Consider the following 19,164-nt stretch of genomic DNA (forward strand, 5'->3'; position numbering starts at 1 on the left):
TCACACTCATGCATACACACACGTCTGTGCTCTCACTGGCAGAGATGTGTGTGCAAGAGTGGCAGCCTCCTGTGAGAGCAGGAGATGTAGTGACACCAAGCCCTCACCATGCAGCCAGGTATCTTTGGCGATTCTCTCTGAGTTCCTGGGAGGAACTCCAGTCAGGCCTAAACAAATGTGGAGGGTGGGGGTTGGGGAGGTTATCTGGGAACCTTCTGGAAGTCTGCTGCCTGCCAGCACTTTCCTCCCTGGTGGGAGAGCAGCCGCAGAGCTTCTCGTGGCAGCTTTCTTTGTTTGCCACTCATGGAGCCTGGGGGGGGGGGGAGGTTAATGCTGGATATTTGGCAACACACTCTGAACTTGTGCTGCCAGCGCTCCCAGCAGGGGCTGTGCCCACCCCCACCAAGGAGCTGGGGCTCCCCCTACCTTATCCTGCCCGACCCCTTCTAGCAAAGTTGGTTGGCATACCTGGAGACATTCTAAAGTGCATTTTCAAATAAGATCTTTTTTTTATTATTATATATATTTTTTTAATTACATTGTATTATGTGACACAGTTCTATATGGGCACTGGGATTCCCCCCACCCCCCGTTGTGCAACCACAGTTCAGGTTTAGTTGAACTTTTTTTTTTTTTAACTCTCATAGTATAAACAATTCACAGAAACCATAGAGAAGTGAAAGTAAAATTTTTGCTTGCCCTGATGCAGGAGCCTTTTGAAGCAGCAACTAAAGCCAAGTGCCTGAGCTCCACTCCTGCCCACCCAGCCCTCACCACTTTCTCCTGTCCTGGGGATTGGATTCCATCCAGAAGGGCCCAAGCTCCAATGTGTGTAAGAAATCCTGCCACTGTCAGGACCAGGAGCCAGGACAGGCTGGAGCTGGTCCCAGCCAGGCGCGCCAGGGGCCTCTCCAGGCCCGCACAGGAAGAGACAATGTGTGAGGGCACGCTGGGCCCATGGACATGGTGGGTGCAGTTTCGTGTGGGAACTGTGGTCTCTGCTTATCCCACCAGTGTGGCGGGGGCTATTTTCAGTCTCAGGGTCCCAGGTGCAAGCATGGAGGAGCTCCTATAAGACCTGGGGAGCATCTTCGAGGACAGCAAGGTGCCTGGGTTCTGTCTCCTGCCCTGCCTCCTCTCTCCCCTCACCTGGCCTTCTCATCCTTGGCCTCGTGTCTACACCCTCCAGGATCAGAACCTGTCGGCTGTGAGGGTGCACTTCCTGTGCCTGGACTCCCACACCCACCTACCTGCTGGAGCTTCTGTATTTCCTCCTGCGCCCTGCCCCTGTGCTGCTGGGACCGTTTGGCCTAGGGGGGGCTCCCTTTAAAGTGTCCACCCAGCCCTCTGTCAGCTGAGCTCTGGCCAAGGTAGTGCCCTTAACCCCAGTGTCCTGGAGGTAGCCCAGCTACTCAGAGAAAGAGAAGCTTTTCCAGATGTTGCTTGGGCACTGGGAGCAGCAAGTTTCCCCCAGGTTCCAGGCTGCCCTCGGATCTCAGCATTGCACAATGCTACTGAGCCCGGTGGACTGGGCCATCCATCCATTCATGAGCCATCAAAACGGGAAGCCATAGAGTATGCTGACTCGGATGGAACATGGAATAAAATCCAGCTCTGCCTCTCCTTCATCCCAGGACCTTGGACAAGCTGCTTAGAGCTCAAGGTCAGGCCTTGGGAAAGTGGCAATGACCAAGAGACAGGGTCTCGCTCTCTTTGTGCTTGTCTTTTAAGATACAGGCCTGATAGGCACACTGAGCACATAAACAAACTGGGCAGACGCAGCGAGTGCTATCAAGAAACAAGGCAGGGTGTTGGGGAAGAGATGAGGGGACCTGTCTGAGGAGGAGGAGGTGGCAGCTATCCAAAGGCCCAGCAATTTGCAAGGGTCCTAAGGTTGGAAGGGAGCTCAGCTGAGAGGAGGCAGGACCCACCGGGGCCTTACTGACTGCTGGTATTGGGGCATGGGAACACTGGGAGGCTGCTTAGAGCAGCTGGGGTGCTTGATGCTAGGGGGCACTTGGCTGGGGTGGGTGCAAGGGCATTTCTGCATAGGTTCTCAGAGCTCTGACTACCTTGACATGTGACTTTGATAAAAGGGGGCTGTCCTGCTTAACAGGACTCTGTCTGCATAAGCGAGCAAAGCCTCAGAGTGGATCCCACGTGCTCGATGTTCTCTGTATATTAGAAAATGAAGACATTGCCAAGTGACAATATTACTGTATAATGTATATTACAAGCTAATTCCTCTACAGTGAATATAACACAGGGCATTCATACCAAGCACAAGAGGAGGACAGGATTTATAAAAACCCTTGGCTTCTAGCATTTCCAGCACTGGGCTCTGGCAACCAGACAAGTTCAAAGTTGCGTGACTAACACTTTCCCCTTTCGGTTGTGTTGTTGTCACATTGCCCCTGAGTAACCTCATAGGGAAAATACATCCAAATTCCAGACTTGGGTCCCCGGCTCACTGAAGGTGTAACCTAAGCAGGAGGTCCCTGACTGCCTTTCCTATTAGGCCTGACCTTGACACACACACCCCCCCCCACTCCAATTTCTACCTGTGCTGAGGGGTCAGGCACAGGAGGATAAGGAGCAGGGTCCAGTTTGCTTCAACCCATCTGAGAGCTTTTGACCAGCCCTGCACAGGGTCTGCTACCCAAGCATTAGCTTACCCAGCCCTAGAGGAGAGGAAGGTCGCTGGGGAAGGAGAGGGATTGAGAGGTTCATGCCTGCTTCTGAGCTAGGGAGCTGAACCTCTGCAAGCAAAACTGGAAGTGTTTGCCTTGCTGGTGGCACAGCTGCACTTCAGCATTGATCTTGGCTTTCACAGCCCCTGGAGATTGCTCTACTGAAAGGTGCAGGGGAAAGTGGGGCAGGGTAGCTAGTGCTACTGGCCTCCATCCTCTTCACCCTCTCTGGTGTCCACCTGGGAGACTTGGGCTCCAGTCCTGGTTCAGCCTCTGAGTGTGTGCGTGAGTTCCCATTTGGGGCTGCTCACTGCTTCCTGTCTGGGAAGTGGGGGCAGGGGTGGTGGCGATGAATCACAGGGCAGAGCACAGACCAGCACCAGGCCTAACGCCCAGCTCCATAGGCTGAGGCCTGGGTCCTACTCTCCTGCTTGCCGCAGCTATGGCTTTGTTCCGGGTACTTCACCTCTTGGAACTCTTGTTTTTGTCCTCCATAAAGCCAGAACACAAAAGACCTAGAAGGCATGGAAAGAACACCACACGGTGCCTGGCACTGAGCCAACATCCTGCCCCTGGGAGCACTTTCCCGTTTACTACTTAGTTTTTAAAATGAAAATCTTAATGACTATGTTGTAAGAAAAGCACCAAAAAAGGGAAGTTGGAAAATGCATTGCAGGCCCCACCAGGCCACCAAGGCTGCAGCTGGTTTGGGCTGCAGGTACTTGGAACACCCATGGCCTTGGTTGCGGGTGCACCTATGGAGTGTGACTGTCCCCTGCTACCTGGAAGACAGGAACCACAGGTGGCAGCTCCTGAACCAGACCTTGCCCCCACGTGGGTGGCACACCCAGGAGACTTGGATGGAGGTCATAGGAGGCAGGTGGCAGGTGGAAGAGCCTTGGGCCAGCCCCAAGGTCACCATGTTCCAGTTCTACCTGACAAAGCTAAGGTTCTGAGGTGGAGAAAATGTGGTTTGCACACGTCTGGAGGGTCTCTGTAAGAGAAAATGATAACCTTGCAAAAAGTGACAAAATTACACACTTATTTCAACACCTCAGTGCTTTGAACAGGGAACAGTGCCAAACAGGTTCTGTGGGAGTCCCTAAGTCCCTGGTTCCAGGATGCTTTGCAAGGGAAGTGGCTTCTGAGTGTGAACACAGCTCCTCCGGGAGATAGTCACTTTTCTCATAAGGGTCACCCTTCACTCATCTGTCCTTTTCTTTCAGAAAGCTCTTGAATACCCATTACACATTAGCTGAATGACGAACACGTTCTGCTTTCAGTTTGTGCACATGGACAGGCACAGCAGAGGCCCAGCCCTCCAGGATGTAGATGCCCAAGGGACAGGATAGCACTTGCTGTCTGGGGGTCCCTGAGAGTGCAGAGGGGCCTCTGCCAGCTCTAGCAGGCAGAGCAGATTGTGGGGATCCCTGATATCTACCTACGGGTGTGGGTGGAAGTGGGTGATGGCTGGTGAGTGGCAGGTGGGAGGCTGGGGGGAAAGGTTCCAAGCTGGGAGCTGAAGGTGTTGTGGTGACAGGACTGAGTGAGGTATTCAGTTCACCAGTGCAGCCTGGCTGGAGTACAGGGTATGAGGGTCAGCCTGCAGGAGGTGACCCTGGGGCCCTGACTTGGGGGCCCATCCAGGCTGCATGAAGCTTGGGCAGTGAAGGAGCCTGCAGATGCTGCAGGATTGAAGGCAGAAAAGGGGAGGCACTTGCCAGAGCCTCTGAAACCCAGACTCCTCCCTCTTTCCATGGAACTCTACTGTCCTCCCCAGCCCCCAACCCCTGCCCCGGGGTGAGCGAAAGGGTAGAGCTTCCTGTCTCACCTGTATCACCTGAGCATCTGTGTTGCAGACCATCAGAAGCTGGAACGCGAGGCCCGCATCTGCCGCCTGCTCAAGCACCCCAACATCGGTAAGCTTCCATGGGGAGGGGACAATGTTACTGGTTTCCACAGGGATCCCAGACCAGCTTGCCTGGGGCAGGTACAGAGAAGGCCCGTTCTCCCATCCTACAACACCACAGCCTCCCTTGCAGAAGCTGTTCCGCGGAGAATGCTGAGGCTCTACAAGATGAAAACAGGCCTGGGGTTGGGGTGAGGTGGGAAGCTGGGCCCTAGCCAGAAGCATGTCCCAATTCTCAAGTCCACCTTCCTTGCCCGCTAGGATATGAGGGCCTGGAGTTGCAGCCCTGCCCACTGGCACCTCAGGGGCAAGCTCTGAATCAGCCCTGGTGTACTGAGCCCAGGCTGTGGGAAGAGGCTCGGGCTGGTCATACCCTGGGGATGGTCACTCACATAGCACCTCCCTGCTGACTGCCCAGGCCCTGTGTACTTGGGCGGGGCAGCTCCCTGCAGCTCAGGGGTCTGAGTCACCACCATGGCAGCCTTCAGAGCTAGTTCTGCCAGTCAGACTGTGTGACCTTGGTGGCACTGTGTTGCCCTCTGGGAGCCACCTTCCTGGCTGCACCTGTGCGTTCTGTTGCTTACAAGGGGCTGGGCCAGGCCTGAGGCCTCACTGCTGTTGTCACGCACTCCTGGCTGCTGCCAGGGCTTGCACACCACACCTCTGGGAGCAGGGCCTGGGTGTTGTCAGAGGACGGTAACAGCCAACTGGCACCACCTTCTGCTCCGCCTTTTCCCTTAGGAGGGCAGTGGTTCTGTCCCAGGACCCCAAGGGTTAACTAACTCTGCTACTGGAGCAGAGCTTCTCAGTCTGCTATTTATACCCAGAAGGCGCCTCCCTTCCCTGCACCAGCAGCAGCAGCCATGGGCTGCAGGGCCCCGCAACCCAGAAGACTCAGCCTGGCCAGGCAGGGAGGGGTCCAGCTCCTGCTCTGCTTGCAGGATCACCGTGTGGCCATGGACGGTTCGTGCCCATCCCCTGAAGGTCTCCAGCTCACCCACTTGTGCACTGGAAGAGATCATGAAATCCCACAGAGGAGGGAGGCAGGCTGTGTGTGTGTGTGTGTGTGTGTGTGTGTGTGTACACAGAATTACAACTGGTTCAGGCCAATGTTTTTTGGGCCTCTCACTCCCAGCTGTAATGGGGTGCTGTGAGTTATGGGTTCTCTGAGGCTGGCCGACTGCAGCTCAAGTCCTAGATTTGCTGCCTAATTGCTGTGTGACTTAGGACCTACTGCCTCTCCACTCTGAAGCCATGCCCCTCTTCTACCGCCACCCCTCCCCACCCCCACTGTGATGAGGAACTGAAGTGTAGCAGAACCAGAGTCCAGAGGCAATTGCTTTGTTCAAGGCAAGCTTCTCTCTTTGCCTACACTCCTCACTTTTCTGCAGGATAGCTGTGCCTCTAGACAACCCCTAGCCCTGCTGGAGACACAATTAGCATTCCTCTGGAGTTTTGTTTGGGTTGCCCACGCAGGGTGGCCAAGAGAATGGGTTTTTTAAATCAGACATATCAGGCTTCTGAGCTCTGTTGTCTGCCAGCTAGCTGAGCTGCCACAGGCCTGGAAGCTCTTTTACCCTCAGACTCACACTCATCTTCTGTGGATGTTGGGAAGGCTAAATGAGATAGTGCAGGTAAAGCACCTAGCACAAAGCCCAGAAAGTTTGGAAATTGCAGCCGACATCTTCAACATCATCACCATTGGGTCAATTTCTTCTTCATTCACTCATCTCATGTTAGGTATGTCTGAGGACCTAGCATGTGCCAAACCCTCTCCCTGGTACTGAGATAATTGGGAGAGATAATGAGGGGGGCTGGGGCATCAGTGGGGGGTGACTGCTGGTGTGTCCCAGGGGCCAGAGCTGAGCCTGCAGCAAAGGAAAATCCTTAGAAGAGCCCTGGACTATAGTGACAGGACCGAGAGGATCCACAGGAAATCTTGGTCTCCCTGGCATCTCACTTTCAAGTAAGTTATAATCTTCCCAGAGAAATACAGAAAGACCTGCTTGCAGGTGCAGATCCTGGGAGGCAAGTCAGTGCCTAGAGAAACCAGATCGGGTCCCATCCAGCCCTTCTGGCTGCAGCCTGTGTGTGGTCATCACCCAGCCCAGGGAGAGCAGGCCAGGAGGTCCCTGATTCAGTAGAGGTTGGTCCAGCTGTGCCACACACAAAACATTTTCTTTGCATTCTGTTTGGGGCAGAGGTAATACTAGGTTCTCTGTGCTATAGACACCTGCCAGTAGGGTATAACCCTGTAAGGCCACCTGGGGGCTTGGATTGTATTAGGCCAACTTAGTAGTTCGGTGGTCATCATGGAGTGGGGCAAGAGAGTTGACCAGTCCATGATGGAGATGGTAACGCCTTCATATCATGTGGCCTGCCTAGCTTCAGATACTGTGCTAAATGCTTTCCAAGAATTCTCTCATTAACTCCCCTGTTGCAGGCCAGTGAGAACTGCTAGGGGCAGAAGCTCAGGCAGCTCTCAAGTCCTTGGCCCCAAGCCCCTCAGCCTGCCAGAAGTGGATTTGAGGGTAGGCCCATGTTCTTGGTCTTTTTATTCAGTTTCCCGAGTGGACATCCCAGGTGTGGTGTCAAGGGAGCATGCAGAAACAAGTGCTCCCTGCAGCTTTGAAGACGTAAATGGCACCTGCTGGAAGCATCACAGGAAGGCCAGGGTTTTGTGAATCCAGCTACACAAGTGAAAACCAGCCTGCAATTTTGTTCATTCTAAGACAAAATTTTAAAAAGTTACAAGTGACAGCTAAGTTCATGGGCACAAATTGTCACTTCCCAAGGAGACAGAACCAGTCCCACTGCCCTTGAATTCTGACTTTCCTCTTGGGTTCTGGCTGAACTGCTCTCCTGAGGGAACAGCAAGCTTCATGTGTAAAAGTGGCCCTGTGATAGCCTTGGGTTCCACAGTCAGATTTTGCTGGCTCTCAGAGGCTGGTCCATGGCGGTGCAGGTGGGATGCTTTCCACCAGCTGCTGACACCAGCCATTTGACTCTCACCTAGCTGCTCAGAGGGGAGGCTTTTCATCAGCAGCCCAAGGCACTATCAAAGGGAGAATCCACTCCCAGTTCTGTCCATTGCCCAGAGCCCTGGGGTCCTGGCTAGAGAGGTAGATATAGGATTTTAGTCTTTTAGGGGCTCCTGCTAGTGGGCTGTCAGCTCAGTTCTAGCAGCATTTTCTTTAAAAATAAATGTTTATAGTCCCAGCACTATGTTTCAGTAGCTAAATCCTCACCTTGCAACTGCTGGGATCCCATATGGGTGCCGGTTCATATCCTGGCTGCTCTACTTCCCATCCAGCTCCCTGTTTGTGGTCTGGGAAAACAGTGAAGGACAGCCCAAAGCCTTGGCACCCTGCACCTGCGTGGGAGACTTGGAGGAGGCTCTTTTCTCCCGGCTTTAGATTAGCTCAACTTTGGCTACTACAACCATTTAGGGAATGTGCCAGCGGCCAGAAGATCTTTCTCTCTCCATATCTCTGTAAATCTGCCTTTCCAGTAAAAATAATCTTTAAAAAAATTATTTTATATATCTCAGAGGTAGAGTGACAGAGAGAGGGAGACAAAAAAAAAAAAGGCTATTTCCTATCAGCTGATTCATTCTCCTGCGGGTGGAGCTGGGCCAACTGAAACCAGGAGCCAGGAACTCCATCTGGTTTTGCCATGTGGGTGGCAGGAACCCAGGAACTTGGGCCATCTTCTGCTGATTCCCCAGGCCATTAGCAAGTTGCCGGATAGGAAGCAGGGTATCCAGGACCTGAATCGACACTCTGAAAGGGTTGCCAGTGTCTCAAGTGGTGGCTTAACTGGCCATACTTCAATGTCAGCTAGTAGAAATCATTTCAGAGAAGATTTTGGCTGAAGTTTGGGTTCTCAGAGAGTATCTCACACTCAGGAAAGTTAAGGCCACCAACCCCAAAGTGTACCAAAAAAGGCCTGGTCCCCCCAAGTCCACCTGATAACAGGAAAGAAAGGAGTCTCCTTCACAACTGTCCCTGATACTGGACTAGTACAAGTTTACTTGCACTTTGAACAAACAAATAGCTTTTTATTTATTTATTTATTTTTAATTATTTTTGGGCCCAGCATGATTGCTCAATGGTAAATCCTCGCCTTGCAAGCACCGGATGCCATATGGGCACTGGTTCATGTCTTGGCTGCTCCACTTCGCATCCATTCACCTGCGTGTGGCCTGAGAGAACAGTAGAGGATGACGCAAAACCTTGGGACCCTGCACCCATGTGGGAGACCCATTCAGCTCTGGGCATTGCAGCCACTGGGATAATGAACCAGCGGATGGAAGATCTTTCTCATTCTCCTTCTCTCTGTAAGTCTGATCTGCCTTTCCAATTAAAATAAATCAATCTTAAAAAAATATGTATCTGAAAGAAATGCAGAGTGGGTGAGATAGAGAGAGAGATCTTCCATCTATTGGTTCACTTCCCATGGCTAGACTGGGCCAGTTTGAAGCTATGAGCTTCTTCTGGGTCGACCCCATGGGTGTAGGGGCCTAAGCACGTAGGCCTTCCTCCACTGTTTCCCAGGCTTTTATCAGGGAGCTGGATCAGAAATGGAACAGCTTGGAAACAAACTGGTACCCACATGGGATGCTGGCACCACAGGTGGAAGATTAGCCTGATGTACTGTTGCACTGGAATGATACCACACTTGGATGTTCACTTCAGAAACTGAAATAACCTGCTATGTCATCAGGTTGGCCCAACCAATGACTTTTACAAGTCTCTGCTACAACCCTGCTATCCAGAGCTAATGTCTTACGATGCATGCTTCCCTGTAATGTGTGATGCACGCACCTTCTCAAGCTCACCTATGCTGATCATATGAGGCCAGGTGGCCTAGAAGCTGAACTGGGGACAGGGATTCGGGGACTGTCAGCAGCCAGAACCCCCGACAGCTGGGGCATGCATTCGCCAACTTCCTGGAGAGGATCTGGGAAGGGTACCAGGCTAGGCTGCCAGATTCCACAAACAAAAAGCACAGTTCAATGCACAGACACACAGGCAACATGAAGCCTGCACTTCACTTTGAGATGCACTAAGCAGTGAAAATAGATTGGTAGACAAAGGAATCGATAGAAACACAGTAGAGTGGCTGGAGGAGATCATTAATAATACAACCCTGGGGTTCTTGGGGGACTCATTTAACTGGATGTTGGGAATTCATAATAATAAAATGTTGACAAGAAACTCAAGCAAGATGATAAAGCATATGTGCTCTTCAGGTCTAGCCTTAGAATATTTTGATGCCATCTTTCAGTTATTCTTGAAAATATGTTGCCACCATTTAAATCTCTTGATGTAAACAGATAGTCTCTTAAAGCTCGCTCTCTTGTCTCCATCCCCGAGGACATAGCTACTAGAGAATTTGGTGCCTACTTCTCAGCCCACCCTCTGAACTTTATATGCCAACATCAGAGCCACAATTCAGGACACTCAGTGTTGAGCCAGAAGCACCTGCAGATGGCAAAAAATGCAAATGGCATTTTTTGAAAATGTAAAAAGGGCATGATAGGGTGGACTTTTGGCCTGGTGGTTAGATTCCTGGCCAGGATACCCATGTCTAAATGCCTGGGTTCAATTCCCAGCCCTGGCTTTTGATACCAACTTCCTGCTGATGCAGACTCTAGGGAGGCAACAGTCACACGTGGCTTGGACAATCCCTGTTGCCCACACAGAAGTCCTGGATTGATTGTGTTCCCAGCTCCTGGCTTGGGCCTGACCCAACTCTGGTCCTGGCTGTTGCAGGCAACTGGAGAGTGAACCAGTGGAGGGAAGCTGCGTGTGTGTGTGTGTGTGTGTGTGTGTGTGTGTGTGTGTGAAAAACATTTTTAAACATTTTAAAAATTCTTTAAGTGTCCCAGGGCACCCAGTTCCCTTCCCCAAAGGCTCGCTGAAGACCCCTTCTACGGAGACCCCTTCACACAATAGGGAGAATGCATCCCTTTAAAAAAGAATGGCACATCTTGTCTGTATTTTGCTCCTTTCTCAAACATGCAGTCACTGCTCCAGAATTATCTTCAAGCTCCATGATCTTAGCAGCTGTGTGCCTTTCCATTGTGCCTGGGGAGTGCTAGCCCCAGAGTCTTCAAACCCGTCTGTGGGAATTTATTGGCTGGTGGTGCAGCAGGGAGGGACAGGAGCTGGGTCCTGCAAGCACTTGCTGTTGGCTGACTCGCAGAGCCAGCCTGGCCTCAGCCCTTCCTTTCAAAAGCCTGGGGGTAATTTGGGAAGCTCTGGGTTCCAGGGAGCTTTGCCTCTGTTCTCGGTAAATGAGGTGTGAAGAGATAATGGCTTTACAGCAGCTGAAAGCCACCAGCCAGGCCAGCTCCCCGCCCAGCCTCCACTCCTGCAAGGTCTCCCCATGATCTGACTCTGAGCCTGGTGTGGAGCCCTCACAGCACCTGCATGTCCAGGAAGGACCTGCATTGTCCAGGCTGGAAAGGAGGACTCAAGAAGGCCTAGCCCCTTGCCCAAGGTCACCCAACTAGGAGGTACCAGAGGTAGGGGCTGCAGCCTGCCCTATAAGCAGACTTACAAAGTTCAGGCCTCTTGGTAACTCCTGAGGTCCTTGCTCACCTGTAGATGCCAAATCTCCCTCTCCCCAACCCTTGGCAGGCTGGTTGTGGGCAGCTTTCTGGAAAATTGGGCTCTAGGAGTGGTGAGGGGGAGGGTGGAGGTGGGAGCCGTTTGTGTAGGGGTATAACCAACTACCTTGGCCCTGCAGTCCGACTCCATGACAGCATCTCCGAAGAGGGACACCACTACCTGATCTTTGATCTGTGAGTTTGGCCCTGCCCTTGGATGGGCCAAAGATGGCTGGGAGTGGGGGGCAAGTCTAGGCAGAGATGGCTTCCGCAGGACCCCTAGAGCTCCCCATTGGAAGGGTCACCCCAGCTGCACCAGGCTGCTGACCAAGAAATGCCAACAGTCACTTGCAGGTTTCACCATGTGTTTATTTTTGCTGCTCTTCTGTGTGCGGAAGGGGTTGCTAGTTGCCCATTTGCAATGACCGTAAGGCGTTTCCTTTTGAAATGTGTTTACATGAATAAAGCCGGTGGCTCAAAAGACAAGCAATTATGAGATGACAGGCCTTAGTGGTTCCTGGGCTGGCAGCAAACATTGGCCATGGCGTTGACCTCTGTCAGCAAAGTCCAGCTCTTGAGATGCAGGCAGTGGGGGTAGCCATGCAGGCGTGTGGAGGGGGAGCTCTGTGCCTCCCATGTGATTTTGCTGGGAACCCAGAGATATTCCAAAAAGGAAAATTCTAAAGCAAAACAGCAAAGCAAATCAGCTCAACAGGCCTTGAACTTGCAGAAATTCACTGACTCCAGTGACAGTGTTCACGCCAGGGGCCAGATGCCCGCTATCTCACCCTGTCTGGATCCAGTGAGGAAGAAGGGAAAGGGGAGGGAGTTGTCAGAAGGGTGTCCTGGGAGTCAGGAGAGGGCTGCAGCAGGGGCCCTGGGGCTTGGGTTCTGAGGTCCCTGGGCCCCATCCTTAGCACCTCCATAGGCTCTTCCAGAATGTGCAGCACAGGGGCTCGGGGAAGGCCCGCTGGTGCAGGTTGATTCTGAGCCTATCTCCCCAGGGTCACTGGCGGGGAGCTGTTTGAAGACATTGTGGCCCGAGAATACTACAGTGAAGCAGATGCTAGGTGAGTCCCAAACACGGCTGGCAATGGTGCCAAGGGTAGATGCAAGTGAGGCTTGCCCTCAGCCCTAACCCCTACCTCTCTTTGTCCAGCCACTGCATCCAGCAGATCCTGGAGGCCGTGCTGCATTGCCACCAGATGGGGGTGGTGCACCGGGACCTGAAGGTAAGCCTACTGCAGGAATGTGTGCTGCCCCCAACACTCTGCCCCCTAGGAACTTACCTCCAGCTCAGCTGGAGCAACCACATTCCCTTCACTCTCCCATGCTAGGCCTGGGCCACAGGTAGGAACAGTGTCTCTACCCTACCTAGATCAAGAAACAGAGCTAAGGCAGCTGGAGCCCCTGGTGTTTGTCTGGACCCCAAGTGACCCAATCCCCAAAGCAGGTGCTTTATACTGGGCCAAGGTAAGAGGCAGCCAGACCCACCCCCTGCCAGGCTGGCTCCCCATCCCAACCTGACCGATTTCTAGTGAACGGCCTTCATGTCTTGACCCCTTGAACCTCAGTTTTATGCTGGGGGTTGCCATGGCAACCTCATGTGGGAGTTGGTAGCATGACCAAGGAGATGGCACCCTGTAGGTGCCCCCAGCAGCAGCATCAAGCAGCGTTGTTGCCCTCCCTGCTGGGTCTCTGGCAGGCCAACGAGGACCTCCCTCTTGGCACCTGAATAAGGAGAGTGATGAATTAGGCAGGTGTGGTGGTGTCAGCACTCACTTTATCCATCACCCCTGCTAGGCCTTAGGGCAGTGGTTGCTGGCGACTCCCAACACTGTTTGCAAACCAGGAAATCAAACTGATGAGCCCAAGGGATCTACACCAGGACATGCCTGAGTCAGCACACAGGAGCGTCGGCCTTTTAGCTGCAAATCCTGAGGACTGGGGGCTATGGGACCACAAAGCCACTCCATCCTGCTCCACCCTGCCCCTCCCTGGAAGAGCCTGCCAAGTGTGCTCTGAACCCCTGCTCTTGCCCTTCAGTGCTGCTGCTCTCTGCTCCTCTGGGAACACTAGGGAGCCCGTCTTGGATCTCTCCTGCTGTGGGAGCAGCAGCTATCGCCTGGAGCAGCACAGAGATCAAACCTGAGCCCGGAAGAGTCTGAGAGAGACTTGGTTGTCATTCCTGGTTTTTCCGCAGGCTGTTTCCACCTGCCCTGGTGCTGCTTCCCTGGGCTTGGTCTGGTCAACCCAGGTCCTCTCCTGTGCCCCCAGACAATCTGCAGCTTGTCACCTGTGTCCTAAGGTGGAGCTCCCTGTGGCTTGGGGTAGAGCCACTGGCCGGCCGGCAGGGCAGCTGTCCCCAAGGGCCTGTCCCCGTTACAGCGGCAGCCTCTGCACGGGAGGAGGCAAGGAGGAGAGGCAGCCAGAATTTAGGCCATTCTGGATACACTAATTAGCGGTCTATTCATCAAATCAGGGCAGGACAGCCACTGCCAAGACCCAGCACATGGTAGAGATGCAGTCCCCAGAGGACAGGGGAGGCCTCAACAGCCAGGCAGAGGGAGCTATTTTTGTTTGGGTCCAGTATTGCTTTGGACAGTGAAAGATCAGAGGTGGGACCCTCAGAAGTTCCCCCCTAGAAAGGAGGATTTCACAGAAGACTTACCAGCTCTTTCTAGGAGCTCCAAACAGGAAACATGAGATTACCAGCACAGGCCACTGCAAGGTGTTCCCAGGTGGGTCACCATGATTGGATTCTGCCACTGCCCCTGTTGTCCTGGCTCGGAACTGAAGCCCAGAGCAGGGTCAGCATATGCCCAAGTTCCAGGCATGGATGCAGCAGTGCTGGCGTAAGAGCTGGGACAGGTGCTGAGCCCATGCTCCTTTTGTCCTAAGTCCTGAGGTGGAGGGGGAACAGCAGGAAGTACAGAAATTCCAGGGTCTGAACAGGGGTTCAGTCATGGTGACAGCCTCAGTGTCCTGGAGGCCAGGTGTGGGGTGTGTCCAGACTGACCACTGGCCCCTGTGTGTGGCACAAGGCCTTCCTGTGCAGAGTGGTATCCAGTGGGGACCAATCTCCAACTGACTGTGGCCTTGCTGCCCTGCGATGTGGTTAAGGTGTTTAGAATCTCTGAGCTGACACACACTTACTCAACAAGGACCTGCCACACGCCCAGCCCCTGCCACTGTGCTTGGTGCAGGTGATATTACATCATACAGGATAGACTTGGAAGCCACACAGCACGTGTTGATTAATGTTGAACAAACCCCTTCATAGTGGGGAGCACATTACAATGCCAGAAGGTAGCCATAAGAGCCAAGGTGGAGACACCAGAAGGCCCCTCCTCTGTCTATTTTTACATTCTCTTACTTGTTTCTTTAGAAAGGCAGTGAGACAGGGAGGTTACTCTTCCACTGCTTCACTCCCCAGATGCAGTGCCCACAAGGGTAAGGCAGGGGCTAGGCTGAAGCCCGGAGCTTGGAGCGCAATCTTCATCTCCCCTGTTCATGCCAGGGACCCAAACACTTGAACCATCCACTTGTGCCTCCCAGGGTGTGCGTTAGCAGGAAGCTGGAATTGGGAGCAGGCACTCTAAATGGGATGTGGCTGTCCTAAGAGGCATCTTTAAAAATAATAATCGTTATTATTGTTTTAAAGGTTTATTTGGAAGGTAGAATTACCCAGAAAGAGAAAGATAGGTTGTGTGCTATATGCTGGCACGCAGAAAGTGCTAGCATACAGAAGGGGCCCAGTAACTGTTTCTTCTCCCTCCTGATGGTGGTGGTTGTAACTAACTCTGCCACTCATACATACACATCTCATCCCAGCCTCTGTAGGGCTGCCCAGTGGAAAGAGGGTCTCTGTGTTGTAGAAACTAGAGGTCTTGCCACAGCAAAGCCGCTTCTCTGGGACCCAAGCCCAGGCTCCTATGGCTGGGTGGATGGTCAGGTGGGGACCTCGCAGGCATCCAGAGGGAGGCTCAGCCTCTGCTGACTCTCCCTCCCATTCTCCCCATTCTCTGGTCCTGGGCAGCCGGAGAATCTATTGCTGGCCTCCAAGCTCAAGGGTGCTGCGGTGAAGCTGGCGGACTTTGGCCTGGCCATAGAGGTGGAAGGGGAGCAACAGGCATGGTTTGGTAAGTGGGGACAGCCTGGCAGGGGTGCTTTGGTCCAACCTGGGCCCCACTCCAAGCAGCCTAGGGACCCCAGGGACCAGGCACCAGGATGGGGTTAGCACTTGACCAGTACATGGCTTCTTCCCACTGCTGGCTGCCGCCTCCACGGCTGTGGCAGAAACCAACCTGGTTTTCCAGATGAGGACCCGGAGGCCAAGGAATTTGGGAGAGATCAAAGGAGCTTCAAGGAGAAGAATTGGGGCCTGAGCTCAGACTATCCAATGTACCTTGTGGTTTTCTCACAACTGGCTCCCTTTCTGTTATCTGGGATACTTCTGAATAGGCAACATTGACCAGCTGTTAAAAACCAGAGCTCTGGGTTCAAATCCTAGCTCAGTCACCCATGATCCGTGGGACATCAGGTAATGCTTTGTTGGAATGGGCCTTTATTTTCTCATCTACAAAATGAGAATGGTATGACATGTGAGGGTTAACAGAGACCTGTAGGGTGTCGGGGCCAGTAGTTAGCACAGACACATTTAACAAGACAGAAATTCCCAATCTGACAGCTCTCAGATGAGGAACCTAAGCCTAGAAGGGTAAGAGGTCTACCCAAGAGAATTAGGGACAAAGGAGTTAGAGACCAGCTCCAACTGGGGCAAGGGAGGGAGCAGCAGGTTTAACTCTCAACCTGCAGCTGACAAACCTAGTTTGCTTCAACTTAAGGGCCATCAGCAGTTGATTAATAGGGTTTTGAAAGGATGTGGTTTTGGCCCTGGGTTGGGAAGGAGCTCTGGTTGATTATTGCTGTCTGCCATGACAGTGAGGAGTAGTGGCAGGTGTGCCATGTGCTTGACCCTGCCCTCGGGGTTGCTGGCTTCTTGGGCTCTGCCTGCTGTCCTTTGCCCAGCTGGGGTTAGGTCATGCACCACCAGCTCTGGAAAACAGGGCTGTTTTCCCCCCAGCTCCGGGGCCACCCTCCTCCCATATTTGCAGGATCTTGCTCCAGGTCACTCACGTGCAACCTCTGTGTGTGTCTGCCTATGTGTGTGTCGGGGGAGCAGGGTTTGCAGGGACACCCGGCTACCTGTCCCCAGAAGTGCTGCGCAAGGACCCGTATGGGAAGCCTGTGGACCTGTGGGCCTGTGGTGAGTTTGTCCCCCTGGCCACTCCAGCCCAGGATGTCCTCTCTTGCTTGCCCTCACTCCCGGGCCTCCATCTCCCTTCTTCCCAGGGGTCATCCTGTACATTCTGCTGGTTGGGTACCCCCCATTCTGGGATGAGGACCAACACCGCCTGTACCAGCAGATCAAAGCTGGCGCCTATGATGTGAGTGTCGCTTCTCTCTGCAGCCCTTATCGTCCACCTCCGGGGAAAGCCCACTGTGCAGGGGTCAGTGGCCTAAGGACGCCTCCCTAGCTCTGGTGCAGGGTTCAGATCCCAGGAGAGCTTGAAGACCACACAGGGTCAGGTGAAGGCCACGTGGTGCCCATTGACTGGGGTTTATCTTGCAGGGCACCAGAAGGCAGAAAGCTGCACCAAGGTGGTATAGCAGCTGGGGATCGTCAGGCCCAGGAGCCAGCTGTTTCTCTTATAGACCAGGGGTCTTCAAAGAATTATGCATATCATGAAAAAAAAAGTGTGTACTTCAAATTTTTTTCCCTGAAAGAAACAGATCTCTTCATTGCATTTTTCCAAGAACTTTCTGAAGCCTGCCTCTTCATAAAAATGATGATAATGGCTAACACTTCGAGCACTCTCCTGAGTGTTTTACATTCCAGTCCCTGACATGCATGCTATTGTTATCCCCTTTCATGGAGAGGAAAGCTGAGGCACAGGGCAGGTAGGGTCACAGGGCTCAGTTATACTACAGTTGGGATTTGAACCCAGCCAGTTACATGGTCACGGCCATGTTTCTCACCACCCTGCTATACTGCTCTCCTGCAAAGTGACACCTGTCAAGCTAGGAGTCATACACACTTGATCCTCACAACATCCTTCATTGTAGCTTGAAGTGTCCTGAAGTTTGTCCAGGTCACATAGCCAGGAGGCAGAGCCAGGACTTGAACCTGGGCCTTCTGACTCTGCACTCTGGGCTATGACAACTGGCCTGCCACGCTCCAGATAAGAAAGCAGTCTCCTTTCCCTTTGGTCATCTTCTGCTTTGTCCTGGGATCACAGAACTTTACAGCCACTGTTGAGAGGAGCTCTGGCTTCTCCTGGTTGTAGACACCCATGTTAGATATCAGTAGGACCCCTGCCTGCTCCCCTGCCAGTCAGGGGCTGGGGAATCACAGGGGTGGCCTGGGGCAGGCTAGGCAAACCTGGCCCTTCTGCCCCTTCCAGTTCCCGTCACCAGAGTGGGACACCGTCACCCCAGAAGCCAAGGACCTCATCAACAAGATGCTGACCATCAACCCATCCAAACGCATCACGGCCGCTGAGGCTCTCAAGCACCCCTGGATCTCGGTGAGCCTGGCTCAGCAGTGGGGGGGGGACTCCCCCATCCCTAGGGCCAGGCACCTACAAGGCCCTGACTCCCCAGACCCAGCAGGGCAGCCAGAGAGGGCCTAATCCAAGGGCCCTGCTGTGGTTGTCAGGGGGAATGTGGAAGCCAGGGCCATCCTGGGTTGGCATCACAATTGGCAGGTGCTCCTGGCGTCGAGTGTGGCAGCCAGGTTCCCAAGCATCCAGCGACATAACCCTAATGGAGGCATTCTGCTTGGGGAGGGCCCTGGCCAGGGGGGCCTTCCACTTACAGCCCCTTCCTCTTCGTCCTCCAGCACCGGTCCACCGTGGCCTCCTGCATGCACAGACAGGAGACCGTGGACTGCCTGAAGAAGTTCAACGCCAGGAGGAAACTGAAGGTAACACGTCCTCACCCTCTATATGGCCCAGAGGTGCTGAGAGACTTGCTCACCAGCCCTGTCCTTCATTGGTTTGACAAGCATATATTGACTATTTACTACTGTATGCTACAAAATGGGCTGGGTTCTGGGGAGGGAAAATGTGGAGAAGGGCAGTGAGAAGTAAACCAAAGCGTGCCTCTGCCCAGGCCAAGCTTTTGGTCCATACAAATAACCAGGGTATTTAGGAGAAGCCCCAGGCAGTGGGAGCGCCTAGGAGGGCAGTGGCATTTCCAGGTCTAGAAGGATCAGAGGAAGACCTAGGAAGCCTCCCTGAAGCTGATGTCACTTAAACTGTGACCCTGACGGACCAGCAAAGTCTTGGCCAAATGCAGAGTGGGAGTGGACAGATAGTTCCACACAGATGAAATAAAAACAAAAACACAAACACCTGTGGGGAAGTCTGGAGGTAGGAGTGATTTTTGGGGGGTGGCCACACATGGTATGGAGCAGCTAGGTGGGTGGGGACTCTTGGGGCTAATGTGTGATTGGCTAGAAACCAGATAGGGAGAGGTCCCAGGTGCTCAGAGCTGGGGAGTCACTCAGACTATGATCATGGTCCCCCAGAAAGCTCAGGGGTAGCTAGGTGGGCCTCTGGTCCCCTGTGCAGGTCATGTGTGTTCATGGGGGAGCCTGTGGCATCTGCCATCAGGTCTGAGTCACACAGCATCAGGCCGGGATGGCTGGCATTCCTGAGCCCTGGCTAATGGCACAAGGGGGATTCCTCAGTATGGGGAGCCCTCTGGGATTCTGAACCCAGGACCATGGAGCCCATGGCTGGCTGAATCCTGGGGAGAAATGCCCTCAGCCCCAGGCTCAAGGCCACACGATCTGCCAGGCTGACATTAAGGCAGGACACTTCCCGTGGGCTTTAGGAGCTCCTGCTGGGAGGTGTCCTTGGGCTGTCAGCCTTGGCCAGGCT

At 53.4% G+C, this 19,164-nt stretch overlaps 1 protein-coding gene across 2 annotated transcripts in view; it reads left to right on the forward strand.

The window, feature by feature from the left end:
* Positions 1-19,164, forward strand: part of CAMK2A (calcium/calmodulin dependent protein kinase II alpha) — a 57,977-nt gene that overhangs the window by 18,302 nt on the left and 20,511 nt on the right. For both annotated transcript variants that reach the window (XM_040976977.1, XM_040976985.1), the window contains 9 exons: positions 4,550-4,609; positions 11,356-11,410; positions 12,220-12,285; positions 12,375-12,447; positions 15,255-15,357; positions 16,401-16,484; positions 16,571-16,665; positions 17,683-17,805; positions 18,120-18,203. In XM_040976977.1, the coding sequence (XP_040832911.1) occupies positions 4,550-4,609; positions 11,356-11,410; positions 12,220-12,285; positions 12,375-12,447; positions 15,255-15,357; positions 16,401-16,484; positions 16,571-16,665; positions 17,683-17,805; positions 18,120-18,203 (743 nt within the window). The remainder of the gene's footprint in view (positions 1-4,549; positions 4,610-11,355; positions 11,411-12,219; positions 12,286-12,374; positions 12,448-15,254; positions 15,358-16,400; positions 16,485-16,570; positions 16,666-17,682; positions 17,806-18,119; positions 18,204-19,164) is intronic.

Source organism: Ochotona curzoniae, unplaced genomic scaffold (genome assembly GCF_017591425.1).
Source record: "Ochotona curzoniae isolate NIBS_2020 unplaced genomic scaffold, NIBS_Ocur_1.0 contig_1, whole genome shotgun sequence".
Classification (NCBI taxonomy): Eukaryota; Metazoa; Chordata; class Mammalia; order Lagomorpha; family Ochotonidae; genus Ochotona; species Ochotona curzoniae.